Source organism: Mobula hypostoma, chromosome 1, assembly GCF_963921235.1.
Source record: "Mobula hypostoma chromosome 1, sMobHyp1.1, whole genome shotgun sequence".
Classification (NCBI taxonomy): Eukaryota; Metazoa; Chordata; class Chondrichthyes; order Myliobatiformes; family Myliobatidae; genus Mobula; species Mobula hypostoma.
In genome coordinates, this window is record NC_086097.1 from 161,432,727 (window position 1) to 161,446,960 (window position 14,234).

Genomic DNA, 14,234 nt, shown 5'->3' on the forward strand with positions numbered 1-14,234 from the left:
AGAGCTTTGTAGTGAGGACAGAGGGCAGTAGATTCCATTTAATGCAGCGGTCCCCAACCACCGGGCCGCAAAGCATGTGCTACCGGGCCGCGAGGAAACGATATGAGTCAGCTGCACCTCTCCTCATTCCCTGGCACGCACTGTTGAACTTGAACATGGGGTTGCCAACTGTCCCGTATTTGCCGGGACATCCCGTAAATTGGGCTAAATTGGTTTGTCCCATATTTCCCCCGCTAAGGTAGAACGTTCCTATGAAACCTTTTGTGCCGAAATGGCGTGAAGAGAAGAAGCAATTGCCATTAATTTATATGGGAAAAATTTTTGAGCATTCCCAGACCTAAAAAATAAACTACCAAATCACTCATAAAACCAAAAATAAATACACTAACATACAGTAAAAGCAGGAATGATATGATAAATACACAGCCTATATAAAGCAGAAATAATGTATGTACAGTATAGAAATTTGGCCTGTCCCCTAAAACGCTCACTAATTTTTATAGATGCACCATAGAAAGCATTCTTCTAGGGTGCATCACAACCTGGTATGGAAGTTGTCCTGTCCAAGACCGAAAGAAGCTGCAGAAGATCGTGAACATGGCGCAGCACATCACACAAACCAATCTTCCGTCTGTGGACTCACTTTACACCGCATGCTGTCAGAGCAGTGCTGCCAGGATAATCAAGGACCCGACCCACCCAGCCAGCACACTTTTCATCCCTATTCCCTCCGGGAGAAGGCTCAGGAGCTTGAAGACTCGTACGGCCAGATTTGGGAACAGCTTCTTTCCAACTGTGATAAGACTGCTGAACGGATCCTGACCTGGATCTGGGCCGTGCCCTCCAAATATCTCGACTTGCCTTTCGTTTTTTTTGCACTACCTTACTTTCCATTTTTCTATTTTCTGTTTATGATTTATAATTTATTTTTTTAATATTTATAATTTTTACTATTTTTAATATTTAATATTTGTAATCCAGGGAGTGGGAAGAGCAGAATCAAGTATCGCTGTGATGATTGTACGTTCTAGTACTAATTGTTTGGCGACTATAAAGTATAGTCAGGAAGATGAAGGCAAAACCGATTTGTGAGGGAAAAAATCAGCACGTACGTGCATGCGCACACAGGTGCCCGCGCAAGGCTTCATGGTCATAGTAGTCTTTCATTGGGTAAAGTGTCCTGGGATTTGACTGCTACTTTTGTCCCTTATTTCCGAGTGAGAAAGTTGGCAACCCTAACTGTAAAAGACATGTTGAGGTGAGTTTAACTCTACTTGAACACTCCTCCACCCCCCCCGGTCGGCCAGTCCGTGGTGCAAAAAAAGGTTGGGGACCGCTGATTTAATGGATATTTAAATGGATGTCAAATGCTGGAGAAGTAAAGCTTTATGGGTTTGTTTGCAAATTTGAGTATGGTCAAGATTTTTAAGCATCCATTCAGATTAGATTAGATAATCTAATTTTAGCAATCCAACAAGAATAGAATAATGCTGTCAGCATTTCTTTTCTGCATTCAATTTGCATAGTTGAAATTGTTATGTGGGAGTTCAAAGACAGAATAAATCACCTATTTAGGGTGTAAGACCAGATAGAGAGTAGGAAATTTGACTTGTTATCCTGAGTATTTTGTTTTTCCAGTGCAATGCAGAACCACTAGGGACAGATATGCAAGCCTTCAGTGCCACTGTGGATGATGACACATTACATTTCAGCTGGAGACGCATTTAATGATATACTGCTATTATCTTGCTTGTATTACATTTTAGTTTTGAGGTACAGCGTGGAACAGGCCTTCCAGCCCTTGGAGCTACGCTGTAACCTTGGCCTCATCACGGGACAATTTACAAAGACCAATTAACCCACTAACCTCTGGGAGGAAACCAGAGCACTTGGAGGAAACCCATACATTCCACAGGGAGGCCATACAAACTCCTCACAGAGGGCACTAGGATTGAATTCTGAACTCAGACTCCCCAAGTGCTAACAGTGACACTATGATGATATACAGTAGCTAAGCACAAAATATTTTACAACATGTTTTATAAATTTACTGAATAGCTTGCTTGTAACTTGCAGTTAGGTTTTCACCAATTTAGTTCTTACCAGCTTATTAGTTCAGTGCATACATTGACAATGAATTTTCTGTGATTTAATCAATTAATAGACACCAAAAATTTGCTTTATTACTTGAACATATCATTGTTTTTATTGCCTGCATGATTGGTTTAGCAAAGATTCCCAAACTCTTGAGCCCGCAAATCTATGCTACTAGATGTGTGGAGATGTGTTTTGGGGACTCTGTGGGAGAGTTGTTTCGTGCAACTAATGTTTTCAAGGATGCTTTTTAGAACTGACTGTAAACATGCCTTGCAGCTATTGTTTCACAGCTTTTGAAATCGAATTGCCTTGCTCAAATCTTAAAGCCATTATAAACAGAGCAGATGAATAGATGAACAGACATGGATTTATTCTTTCTAGACATTAAAATAAGATTAATGATTTAAATTGTAAAATATCCAAGATTTAGATATCAATCTTTGAGTTATTTCTGCAGATATAATTTGGGATTACATTTGTACAACCAGGAATAAAAGTATAAAATATGCTAATCTCCGATATTTTATTTTCTACATTGAGAAATGGCATGAATTTCCTGAAAAATATTTCAATCCTTTGTAGGAAAATGCAACTTCCTGGCTGCTAGATTGTAAAGACCTTAGAAAATAAACATTGTCTATACTTGTGACTAGTATTTAAGAAGCTGGTCTGTGATGACTTTCAATATCTTGTTGGGATATTGGCAATTTTGAATGTCAAGAAGTGATAGTTGGACTTCCCGGAGATGGACAATCACTCTGTAGCCTTTATAGCATAAATATTCCTACTCACTTAGCAACCCAAGCATGAATGTTGTCTATGTAATGCTGCACGTGACTTGAACTGCTTCATAATGCAGTTGCAGACTGACCTGAACACTACTGTTGTCAGAGTGAAGGTTATTTGACAGGGGACAGTTCATAGTGAAGCACTTGAAGATAGTTAGATTCAAGAATTCTATCTGATAGCTTCAGAGCATCATTCCAGAAACTGAGCAATAACAGATTGACTGGCTATCTTGGGGGTTTTTTTTTGCGCAGGATTGAAGAATAAACTTTGATCGGGATTATCTATCCCCACAGGTTACACCCATGAAGTCTAACGCTTGCTTGAATCCTTGCAGTTCAGATCTTGGTTTGGTATCTCTTACAAAAAAAATTGCATTCACTGCACTTTCTGGGAGGGGCGGAGTTGCGGATATCAGTACATTTTTTCTCTCTGGTTTAAAGTGACTTAGCTTTTGGACATTGTCCAACTAGGTCCTATAAAATTCCAGCAAATGTTTTGCATACATTAAGTGTTGAGATTCTGAGAAACCTTGAATATATGAATTAAATGAATGTATTAATCATTCTCTGTACTAATGTACTAATAATTCTAATCCAGAGTATTAACTTGCATCTTTATGATGCCAGAAGTTATTTTTTCCCCCTAACTACTGTGATGATCTAGTCATTTTCAATAATTGTATATATCCACTTAGTGTATTCCCAATCTGGTCCACAGCCCCCTTGCTTAATAGTATTCAACCATGGCATAAAAAAGGTTGGGAACCCTTGCTCTAGATAGTGGTGGCACACATTTCTGCTGCTAGTCCATACTGCTTCAATAATATCTGGTTTTGAGTTTTCACATTTAACATGATGGTAGTGCTGCACAACATTTTATGGTTACCATGCCATAATTGCTGTTTTGTTCACCTTCCAGATTTATTTAATTAGTTTAAGTTGCCTTCCTCTGTATTCAATATGGAATTTAAACTGAAGACTAGTTTAATGGTCTATATCTCTAAATATTACAGTAGTAACTTGACCATTATTTTTGTACCCGTGAGCAAAGAATCATTGAATTTTTATTGTGCCCTTTTTGAGAGCAGCCACAAAAAGGCTTGACACTTTATATAAATCATTTAAGTGACAGGATAATTTGTGCACATACTGCACCATGGATTGATGTAGGTGTACCTGTTTCTCTGCAATGTCATCTATAGATGTAGGTAACAATGTTGAGGTAATATAAACTCTATCCTCATTTGGATGCATATTCATTTACATTGGGTCTGTTTCTTGGCTTTCCCCATTTCAATCAATGGACCATATTTTTAAAACAAAATACGCTGTGGAAGCCCATTATTTGTATCTTCTAATTGTTAACTTCTCTGTGTCTCAGGTGCATAATTGACACTAGATTCAGGAAATTGAAGTAAGAAAAGCTGGAAGCAGACTATTCAGGATAGTTAATGAGTAAAGGTATAGCAATATTTCAGATGGCTTTGCTGATCTGGAAGGTTTTTATTCCAGATTTGTGTCTTTTGCATTTGTATAAAAAGACATGTTTTGAGTCTGTTTCTTGTAAAATGAATACTGATTATCAAGTATGGATTTCTCCTTTTTTCTCTTTGAAGGACATCTTTCCAGCATTGTCTGAACATTACTGTTAAATTCATGAGGGCACTTGGACAGAATGTTTATCTTGTTTTTCAGATAGCATCTCTCCAGTTACTTTAAAAAGTTGCCTAGTTTGTACTTGGACAGCTTCCTCCAGTTACATTATTTACACCGAAGCAGAACAGGAATAATCTTCAATGCCACTTAAAACACTTTTGAGTCATTACTGTGGTTTGGAAAGTGAATGGGAAGTATTGTTGGATCAATGAATCCTACTGCTGTAAATTTCTTTAAGGTGTCCTTTTAAGACTCGTTTTTACGAACCATCCAGCAGTTTCAGTCACTATTAATGAAAGCTTACTCTGTTTAATTCCTCAGTTGAAGTTGTCTCTTGATCATTAGACCATGGCCCTGGGTTACTAGTACTTAAACCACGAGAGATTTTGCAGATGCTGAAAATCCAAAGGAACAAACACAAAATGCCAAAGGAATTCAAGGGGCAAGGTATGTGGGTGGAGGAGGGGAAATAATTGAGTAGATGGAGGTGATAGGTAGAAGTAAAAGGACTGAATGAGGAACCTGATAGAGTGAAATGGGAGCCAGAAAGGGGAATGAAATAAGAAAAGGGATGGGTGAGAGAAATTACCAGAAGTTAGAAAAATAGAAATTTATGCCATCAGGTTGGAGGCTGCCCAGACAAAATGAGGTGTTGCTTCTCTCTCCTGAATGGCCTCATTGTAGCATTAGAGGAGGCCTTGGACTAACATGTTAACCATATGAACTAGGGTCCCAGGCTGGTCACCCCATTGGGTTTTACTTATGAGCCACCTCAGGTTTCTCTTGCTATTTTAGATTTTATAGATTTTTCTATTTCCATATCTGCCTGTCCCTTTGCTTTCTTTGGATTAAGTTTTTACTTGCCACTAAGCTTCAGCCTTGTTTGTCTTAATTGTGGTTGAACTGATTTATCACTACAAGTTGGAGTAATATTGCTAAATTGGATACTCTAAAATGAAGTTTGTAGCTGTTGATCCTATTATTGTTACATAGTTTGTCATTCCGGTGGCTGCTATAAATACTTAGGGATAGATTAATGTTGACTTTGACTTAGCTCGAGGTCATTTCACCAGAATTCAGTCAGATGGGGGAGGGTGGATAAGGCAATACATTTAATGACAAAAGATTTACTAAAAGGTACAAAGTACAATGTTTTAGCATGGCAGCCTTGTCAAAAAGGAAGGTAGTACAAGACCCCAGAAAGTGTCAATTGACATGCAAACTTGGTTTGGAGGGGCAGGGAAGTAGTGAATTGTGGTTGAGTTTTTATCTGGAAAAGTTAAGCCAGTGGGGTTAGACAAAGCTTGGTACTCGATCTCTTGTTGCTTATTGTACCCCTGAATAAATTAGGCTTAAAAACAATGTGATAAAAAAGTTTGCAATTAATACAAAGATTGACATTTGCATGGAGAACTTTAATTTTGGGAGGGTGGATAGTTGAAGCAGTAAAATAGCATTCTAATCCAGGGAATGTGAGGTTAGTGGCTTTCCGTGGATAATTTAGTCTGAATTTGACTGGGATAAAACTGGAAATAAACCAATGTAGAGCAGACTTGGAGGCAATTTGATGAGGCAGAGCTGAACTGAGGTTGTGGACTCACTTCTGTGAACTTCAGTTCTGAATACACTTCATTTACTTTTATTATTCACACTTTTTTTTTCTCTCTGCACATTGGGTGCTTGGTCTTTTGTTTTCATTGGGTTTCTTTGTTTTGTGGCTGCCTGTAAGGAGATAAAACTGAAGATTGTATAAAGTTACACACACACAATGCTGGAAGAACTCATCGGAACTGGAGGAAAAAAAGATGAATCAGGGTTAGAAAAGGGGAGGGGAGGAAGAAACACAAGGTGATGGGTGAAACCAGGAGTGTGGGGGGGGGTGAAGTAAAGAGCTGTGAAGTTGATTGGTGAAAGAGGTACAGGGCTGGAGAAGGGAAAATCTGACAGGAGAGGACAGAAGAAAAAAGAGGAGGGGCAGAGCAGTGATGGGCAAGTGCAAGTAATGCGAGAAGGGGAAAAGCACATCTTTCCCTCCTCCCCCCCCCCCCCACTTCCTGCTTTTGCAGGGTTCGCTCCCTACGCAACTTCCTTGTTCATTCATCCCTCCTGGCACTTATCCTCGTAAATGGAACAAATACTGCACCTGCACCTGCCCCTCACTACCATTCAGGGCCCTAAACAGTCCTTTCAGGTGAGGTAACACTTCACCTGAAGTGTGTTGGGGTCATCTACTGTATCTAGTGCTCCAGTGTGGCCTCCTGTATATCGGTGAGACCTGACGTGGATTGATAGATCATTTCGCCGAGCACCTGCACCTCCTCTACCAGAAAAAGTGGGATCTACTTCTCATTTCCATACCGACATGTCAGCCTATGGCCTCCTCTACTGTCACTGAGGCCACACTCAGGTTAGAGAAGCAACACATATTCTGTCTAGGTAGCCTCCAGTCTGATGGCATGAATGTCAATTTCTCGAACTTCCGGTAATGACCACCCCACCCCTCCTTCATCATTTCTCATTCCCATTCCCTCTCTTACCTTATCTCCTTACCTGCCCTTCATCTCCCTCTGTTGCTCTTCTCTCTTTCTTCCATGGCCTCTGTCCTCTCCTATCAGATGCCCCCTTCTCCAGCCCTGTATCTTTCACCAATCAACTTCCCAGCTCTTTACTTCACCCCTCACCTATCATCTTGTTTCTTCCTCCCCTCCTCCTCCACCTTCTAACTCTGACTCTTCATTTTTTTTCTCTCTCTAGTCCTGATGAAGGGTCTCAGCCTGAAACATCAATCATACTCTTTTCCATAGATGCTGCCTGGCCTGCTGAGTTCCTCCAGTATCTTATGTGTGTGTTGCTTGGATTTCTAGAATCTCCAGATTTTTTCTTCTTTGTGGTTGTATAAAGTTGTGCATACTTTGAACTTGGTTAAAAACTTAGGGCAATGCATCCTAGTGTGCTTCTATTCCGTCTTGCAGCTTTTACTTTTAACCATAAATTCACTTTACCTGTACTTTGACTCTCATGCAGCTCACTCCAGTGATAATTGAAACGAGCTTGTTCCCACCCATACAAGTGATCAGTCCTGTATCCATTTTCCAGGCCTGGCCAGATCACCCCTTTCCCCACAATTGCCTTATTGTACAGAGATCACATCATTGCTAATTGAGTGAAACAAGCCCATTTTGCAGCATCTTTTCAAGCAATACTCAATTGAGCGGACAGTGTCTGGAAAGAAAAGTAGTTAATCTTTTATGTTCAGGATCCTTTGTCAAAACTGGCTTCAATGAATCAGTCCTGGAAATAAAACATTCTCGTTTTCCACAGATAACTATTTGTCCTGCGAGCACTTCCAGTATGTTGAGATTGATTTTTTATTTCCTATGCTGCGGTCCTTTAAGCTGCTGCCTTTATCCATTGAGAAAGGTCCACTTGGTACTTTTATATGTAGAGCTACAGAGGCCAGAGCAAACCTTCTGGCCAACCATGTCCAGGCCAATGATGTATCTTTATGTACTAATCCCATTTACCAGCTTTCTGTCTTGCCAATTCAATATTCATCCAGATTCTAAACTGTGTGCCTCCACCACTCAATTTGGGTAGTCTATTCCAGATTCTAATTTTCCCTGGGGGGGTAGGGGAAGTCTTGGATCTTCTCTAAACCTCTTCCCTGCCCTATAACTGTCCTCGCTTTTATAGGTAGCTGTGATTTGCTTTCTGGAAATGTTCCTGTTGTATACCTTCTCTGCTTATTTTGTATGCCTCCAAGTTCTCCATTCACCAGCACCCTCCCACCCCAAAACCTCTGTTTCCCGTGTTCGAAGGAAACAAACCCAGCCTTTTGTTTCCCCTTGTGCCAGAATTGGTCCAACAATGTGATGAAGCAACACACACAGAATGTTGGAGGAACTCAGCAGGCCAGGCAGCATCTATGGAAAAAGGTGAACACTCGACATTTCGGGCCGAGACCGTTCATCAGGACTCATTGTGATGAATCTCCTTTGTATCCTTTCTGGTGAATTCACATCCTTTCTGTGGTGTAGCATCTAGAATTATACACAGAACTGTAGCTATAGCCCAATGAATGTTTTATGCCCCTGTTCTTGGATTCTGTGCTTCAGCTCATGAAGAAAAGTATTCCGTTTTCCTTCACCCCTTTACCTATCTGTACTGATACATTCGGGAATCATTTACTTATTGCGACCAGCACCATATAGTGGCTTCTACATTGGTGAAACCAAGCACTGATTAGGTGACTTCTGCATAATGTCTTTAGTCTGCATGGGTGACCCATCATTTTACTTCCCCATCCACAAATACCGAGCACAGCGTGTAAAAAGCAGGTTGCTTTACATTCACTGAAGTTCTTGAAAATGTTGTCACCACTGCAATACACAAAATTTAAGGAACAAAGCAGATATCATACATTAAACAGTGCTTTCTAATGTCAAAATATTATATTTTGGCAGTTAACAACATCTGTGGAGAACAGCAATTAATGTTTCTGACTGTTTTATTCCTCTCTTTTTTGGTTGCAAAAGTAAAAACACTTTAAAGTGCTCCATTGGATGTAACTTAACCTATCTTCTTCATCCACTTGCTCTAAACTTTTTGGTTGCATGTGTATTCTGACGTAAATCACTTGACTGTAGAATGTTTTCAGAGCTGAGTATTAGTTGTATTGGTAGTGCTGTAATGGCTTAACTGGTTAGTTGTAAATTGGCAATGAAAGGAGGTGAATTCAGCAGTCACTCTTAAAAGTTTGCATTCTTAGAGCTGTCCCATCATTAATATAAAATGGCCAATATTGCTAGTGTGGGTTACTAGAAATAGGTTAATGGCCTGAAAAATTGAAAGGAATGAAGTCAGCAAGTGAAAGGTTAATGCAGCTGCATTTACAGACATGGTATTCAGTATTTATCATGACAACTGCTGAACCTCTAAGGTTACTTTCTAAGCTGCAGTAAGCTTAAAAGCTATCTAGCACAACATTTAAAGCACAAATTAGATAGGATCTTTTGTGTTTAAGGCTGTGGCATTCACTTCCAGGAATGGCAATTGAATTAGCATATCTGACGGTTTGTACAAACCTGTGGAGGAGGTGGGAGGAATGGAATATGACAAGTGTTTTTTGACAATGTTTTTAGGACAATTTTCTGACTTGGTGGGTAATGTCAGTCACTTGTGTGCTCACTGAATTTTAGTATTATGCTGCCAATTTAAAGTTTTGATGAATAACATGACTAAATGATTGTGGAAAAAGACAATTCTACTGAATCTGCATGAAGTTGCATCTGTATTACCAGTTGGTGTGTGTCAATGTTGGGAGGTATTAGTGTGACTGTGTCTGAGGAAGTACTGGAGCCTTGGGGCCAAAGCATTTGGGGAGAATTTGTTTTTCCAGTGCTGGATGAGCGGTGAATGGTGAGATTAAGTGACCTGCTAGGCATTAAACAGCCTAATATAAGTTTAGAAAATTCTTTCTATAAAGCAGTCTGTAAGAAAGATGCTATAACAATTTGGATGTTGGCTGACTGTCTAATGCTTCAGTATTTTCTGTTGATATTTGCTGAAAGCTCTGATACTTTGAATTGCTTTTGATTTAGAATTTCTTTCCAGTACTGCATTGGAATGATCCTTACAGGGAGGTAGTACTATTGAATAGCACATAAGTGCATTTTCAAAGAAAGTATGCAGTGCCCCTACTTAGGAGTTTGCAAAGATTTGGCATGACATCCAAAACTTTAGTAAACTTCTATAGATGTACGGCAGAGAGTATATTGACTGGCTGCATCAACGCTGGTATGGAAACAGCAATGCTCTTGAACAGAAAATCCCTTTTTAAAGAAAAAAGTAGTGGACACGATCCAGTTCATCATGGGTAAAGCCATCCCCACCATTGACATATAACATTGTCACAGAAAAGCAGTATCCATCATCAGGGACCCCACCACCCAGCTCGTGCTTTTTTCTTGCTGCTACCATCAGGAAGATGGTACAGGAGCCTCAGGATTCACACCGCCAGGTTTAAGAACAGTTATTACACCATCAGCCATCAGACTCCTGAACCAGAGGGGATAACTTCACTTGCCTCATCATAGGTCTATTCTCACAACCTGTAGGGTCACTTTCAAAGACTCTTCATGTCATGTTCGCTATTTATTTATTGTTATTGTTTCCTTTTTCTTTTTGTATTTGTACAGAGTGTTGTCTTTTGCTCACTGGTTGTCAATGCTGTTGATGTGGTCTTTCATTAATTCTACTATGTTTATTGGATTTCTTGACTATGCCTACAAGATGATGAATCTCAGGGTTGTATTTGGTAACGTATATACTGATGATAAGTTTACTTTGAACTCCTTATTACTGAATAAGACTATTGAATGAACATGAGATGATCTCTTGACCCCATTCTACTCATGATCTTGTACTTTTGTCTACCTGCACTTTTTCTGTAGATGCTGCTCTTTATTCTGCATTGTTATTGTTTTACATTACACTACCTCAGTGCATTGTGTAAATGATAGAATCTGTATGAACCATATGCAAGACAAACTTTTCACTGTAACTCCGATTCCAATAACACTTTGCACACATTTGCTGGAGTACAAATTAGGCAATGAAAATGTCCAGTCTTTGGTCAAGTCTGCTGCTTTATATTTTACTTTGAAGTTGTAATCAAATTTTCACTTGCTGACATTGAGTTATAATTTGTGAAACTTATGCTAACTTAATATTTGAGATCTAGTACTTCCAGTTTTTCTAATGCGCCATTAAAGAATTTTTAGATCATGCGCAACATTGCCAAGTAACTTCTAGCTACACTAAATGGCTCTAAGATTTATCTCTTTCTTGTTTCAGAACGGTCGCTCGATGGGGAGCAACAGAGAACTACCTCTTTGCATCACTGCCTCATCTCTACACTGCAGAAACTCCTCTATAATGAAACTAGTATTAACTGAATGGCAATTAATATGGATTTTTAATAGACAGTAAACAAGCCATAATCCAAAGCTTCTACCAAAAAGTCTTCATCTGGTGTATGGTTTTAAGAATATTTTTGAAGGAAATGGTGGAAGAGAAGTATTAAACCTACAACTGAAGCACACGGAAACGGCAGGAAGCAAGTTTTTTCAAAAAGCAAATTTATTTTTTATGGCAGCAATGGCACCACAGAATGATGATACAGGACCTATACAAGCACAAGAATTGCTCACAAAGTTGAAAAAGAAGGAGGTCGAGGAGAATGGTGATGAAACAGTTAGTGAGGGATCCATTGACCATATTCCTGTCAAATTGTGGGTCATGCATGGTGCAGTGATGTTTGGCAGGGAGTTCTGTTATGCAATGGAAACTGCCTTGGTAACACCAGTATTGTTGCAGATAGGTGAGTGCTAAAAATCTAGTCAAGATTACAATATTTTTGAAATGGCTCTTATTTCACACAACAACTACACAAAATATTACGATGAGTCTGACATAATCTCATTGAGTTTATGCATGTGCTTGCTATCCTGTACAAACGTACAATTGGATGACTGATTTAATAGTGCATTAAGTACTTGCAACCTCACTGCGGCAAATAAACACCTGGGGCGGAAAAGAATGTAACCATGTTTGAACTTGGTGATAATGCCAAGGTTTTAGATGGCAGGTGAAAATGCTATCTATTCTATTCTACTGTTAGAAAGTTTGCAGTATTATACTTTTTTCTATCATTGTATCTAAACATTGGATTTGCACTTCAGAAAATCTGATGCTTTTTAATCAGCTTTAAACACTGAATTTACCAATTTGAGAAATTCTGCATGTTCTTGCAGCTTGTGAATTGTATTAATAATGTACATTATTCCAAAGTATTTTCATATAATTGGTCGGCAGATATGCAGAAGGTTGATCTAAGTGTATTAAACCTATTTTTTTCATTTAAGGACTTGCTATTTGAGAGTTGGTACTGCTGGGCATGCTTCTGATATTTTTATTGCTAACCAACACTTTGAATAGATTTAAATAGAGTGATGGCTGCATTTTCCATAGAAACCTATTAAATCTGATCTTTCTATCTACGGAAGAAATCTAATGGAATATTTGACATGCTTGATTTTTGACAACATTTGGTAAGCTAATATTTCAGATATTTATTGAGTATGAGAAATGCAGGACTACACAAGGAGAGCAAAGAATATAAGATAGTATTAGCAGATAAGGTAAAAGAGAATTCCAAGAGATTCTAAGTACACTCAAACCCCACATAACACTACCCCACATAGCACGGATTCGTTACAACGCTGTTATTCAATTCTTCATTGAAATTTTTTTAAATGAAAAAAAAATTATTCTAAACAACATTTAAAACTTCTCAAGAACCGCCACCATTACGGTAATTATTCAACCAGCCAATGAGAGTGCTTTACATACACTGTGAGCCACTCATAGCCAATCACATACAACCCCTGAGTGTGTAAACGCTCTTGCTCCCTTGCCAATTTCTTCCATTTCTTTTCAACCATAATGGCCAACAACTTCCAGTGAGGGTAGTACATCTAAGGTGGTTTGGAAAAGCATTAGCATGGGTGTGAAACTGCAAGTGATACGACAGTTGGAAGCTGGTGAGCATCAGATTGATGATAGCGCCTCTTTGAAATTGGCTACATCAATAATCAGATCAAATATAAAAAATGCAGACAAGATAAAAGCTCCTGCAACAACTACCTCAAAGTTATCATCAACAGAGGTGAATCGTTCAAGGAGTCATTTGCTTGAGAAAAGGAAAATAGATTAAATGTATGGGTGGATGACCAAACACAATGAAACATGTCCCTAAGCCAGCTGATAATAATGGAAAAGGCAAGATAAGTCTTCAATCATATTCAAGAAAAAGAAGATACATCAGTAACATTTGTAACCAGCATTCATAACTATCGGGTTTGATAGATTTAAACAGCGCAATAACCTCTAAAGCAGAGGTATCTCTAGTGAAGAGGAAACCCCAGCAAGAAACCTCAAGTCAATATTCCTCAGCACTAGCATCACCATGATCACACAACTCATGGACCAGTTCATCAATAATAACCCTGATTGGGAATGAAGCAATAAGGATAGAGGTATCCGCAACATGATTTCCTACTACCAACAATTCGTTCATGAGAGGAAACTTAAGAAAGGCAGTCAAATCTCAACGCCTGCTTGAAGAAGAAGCCGAAGTTAGAGGAGGACCCACAGCCTAGTCCCTCTAGATGTAACCATGACAAGTTTCCTTCCATTGCTGCTGTGATGTGTTGCTGCTCCACTGATGTACAGGTTAGGCCTATTTGCATGTTTGTTACTCCATGAATTACTGTGTATACATAAATCTCAGGTTTGTTTTTTGATATCAGGCACACATGTCCATTTATGTAATGCTATAATGACCCCACATAGCGCTCCACCTCCGAGGAATGCATCCTCAGCGTTAAGTAGGGTCTGAGTGTGTATCAAGAGCCAAGAGGGTAACCAGGCACGTTATTGGATCCTTTAAGGATCAATGTGATCATCCATTTGTGGAGCCATGGAAGATGTGCATGGTCTTGTATGAATACTTCTTGCCAGTGTTTACCATGGAGAAAATTGTGGAAACAAGCAGTTTCAGGGAAGAGAATAGTGATATCCTGAAACTTGTATACATTACAAAAGTGGTGCTGGCAGTCTTAGAGCACAAGT

General features: G+C 39.2%; 1 protein-coding gene across 3 annotated transcripts in view; it reads left to right on the forward strand.

The window, feature by feature from the left end:
- The window catches only part of LOC134351809 (solute carrier family 45 member 4-like), a 76,006-nt gene that overhangs the window by 21,424 nt on the left and 40,348 nt on the right, over positions 1 to 14,234 (forward strand). For 2 of the 3 annotated variants that reach the window (XM_063058531.1, XM_063058515.1), the window contains exon 2: positions 11,397 to 11,922. In XM_063058531.1, coding sequence (XP_062914601.1) covers positions 11,691 to 11,922 — 232 coding nt within the window. In that variant the 5' untranslated portion in view covers positions 11,397 to 11,690. Of the gene's footprint in view, positions 1 to 4,246; positions 4,347 to 8,395; positions 8,539 to 10,832; positions 10,858 to 11,396; positions 11,923 to 14,234 lie in introns of those variants that run through there. The other variant, XM_063058524.1, reaches the window with a different exon arrangement.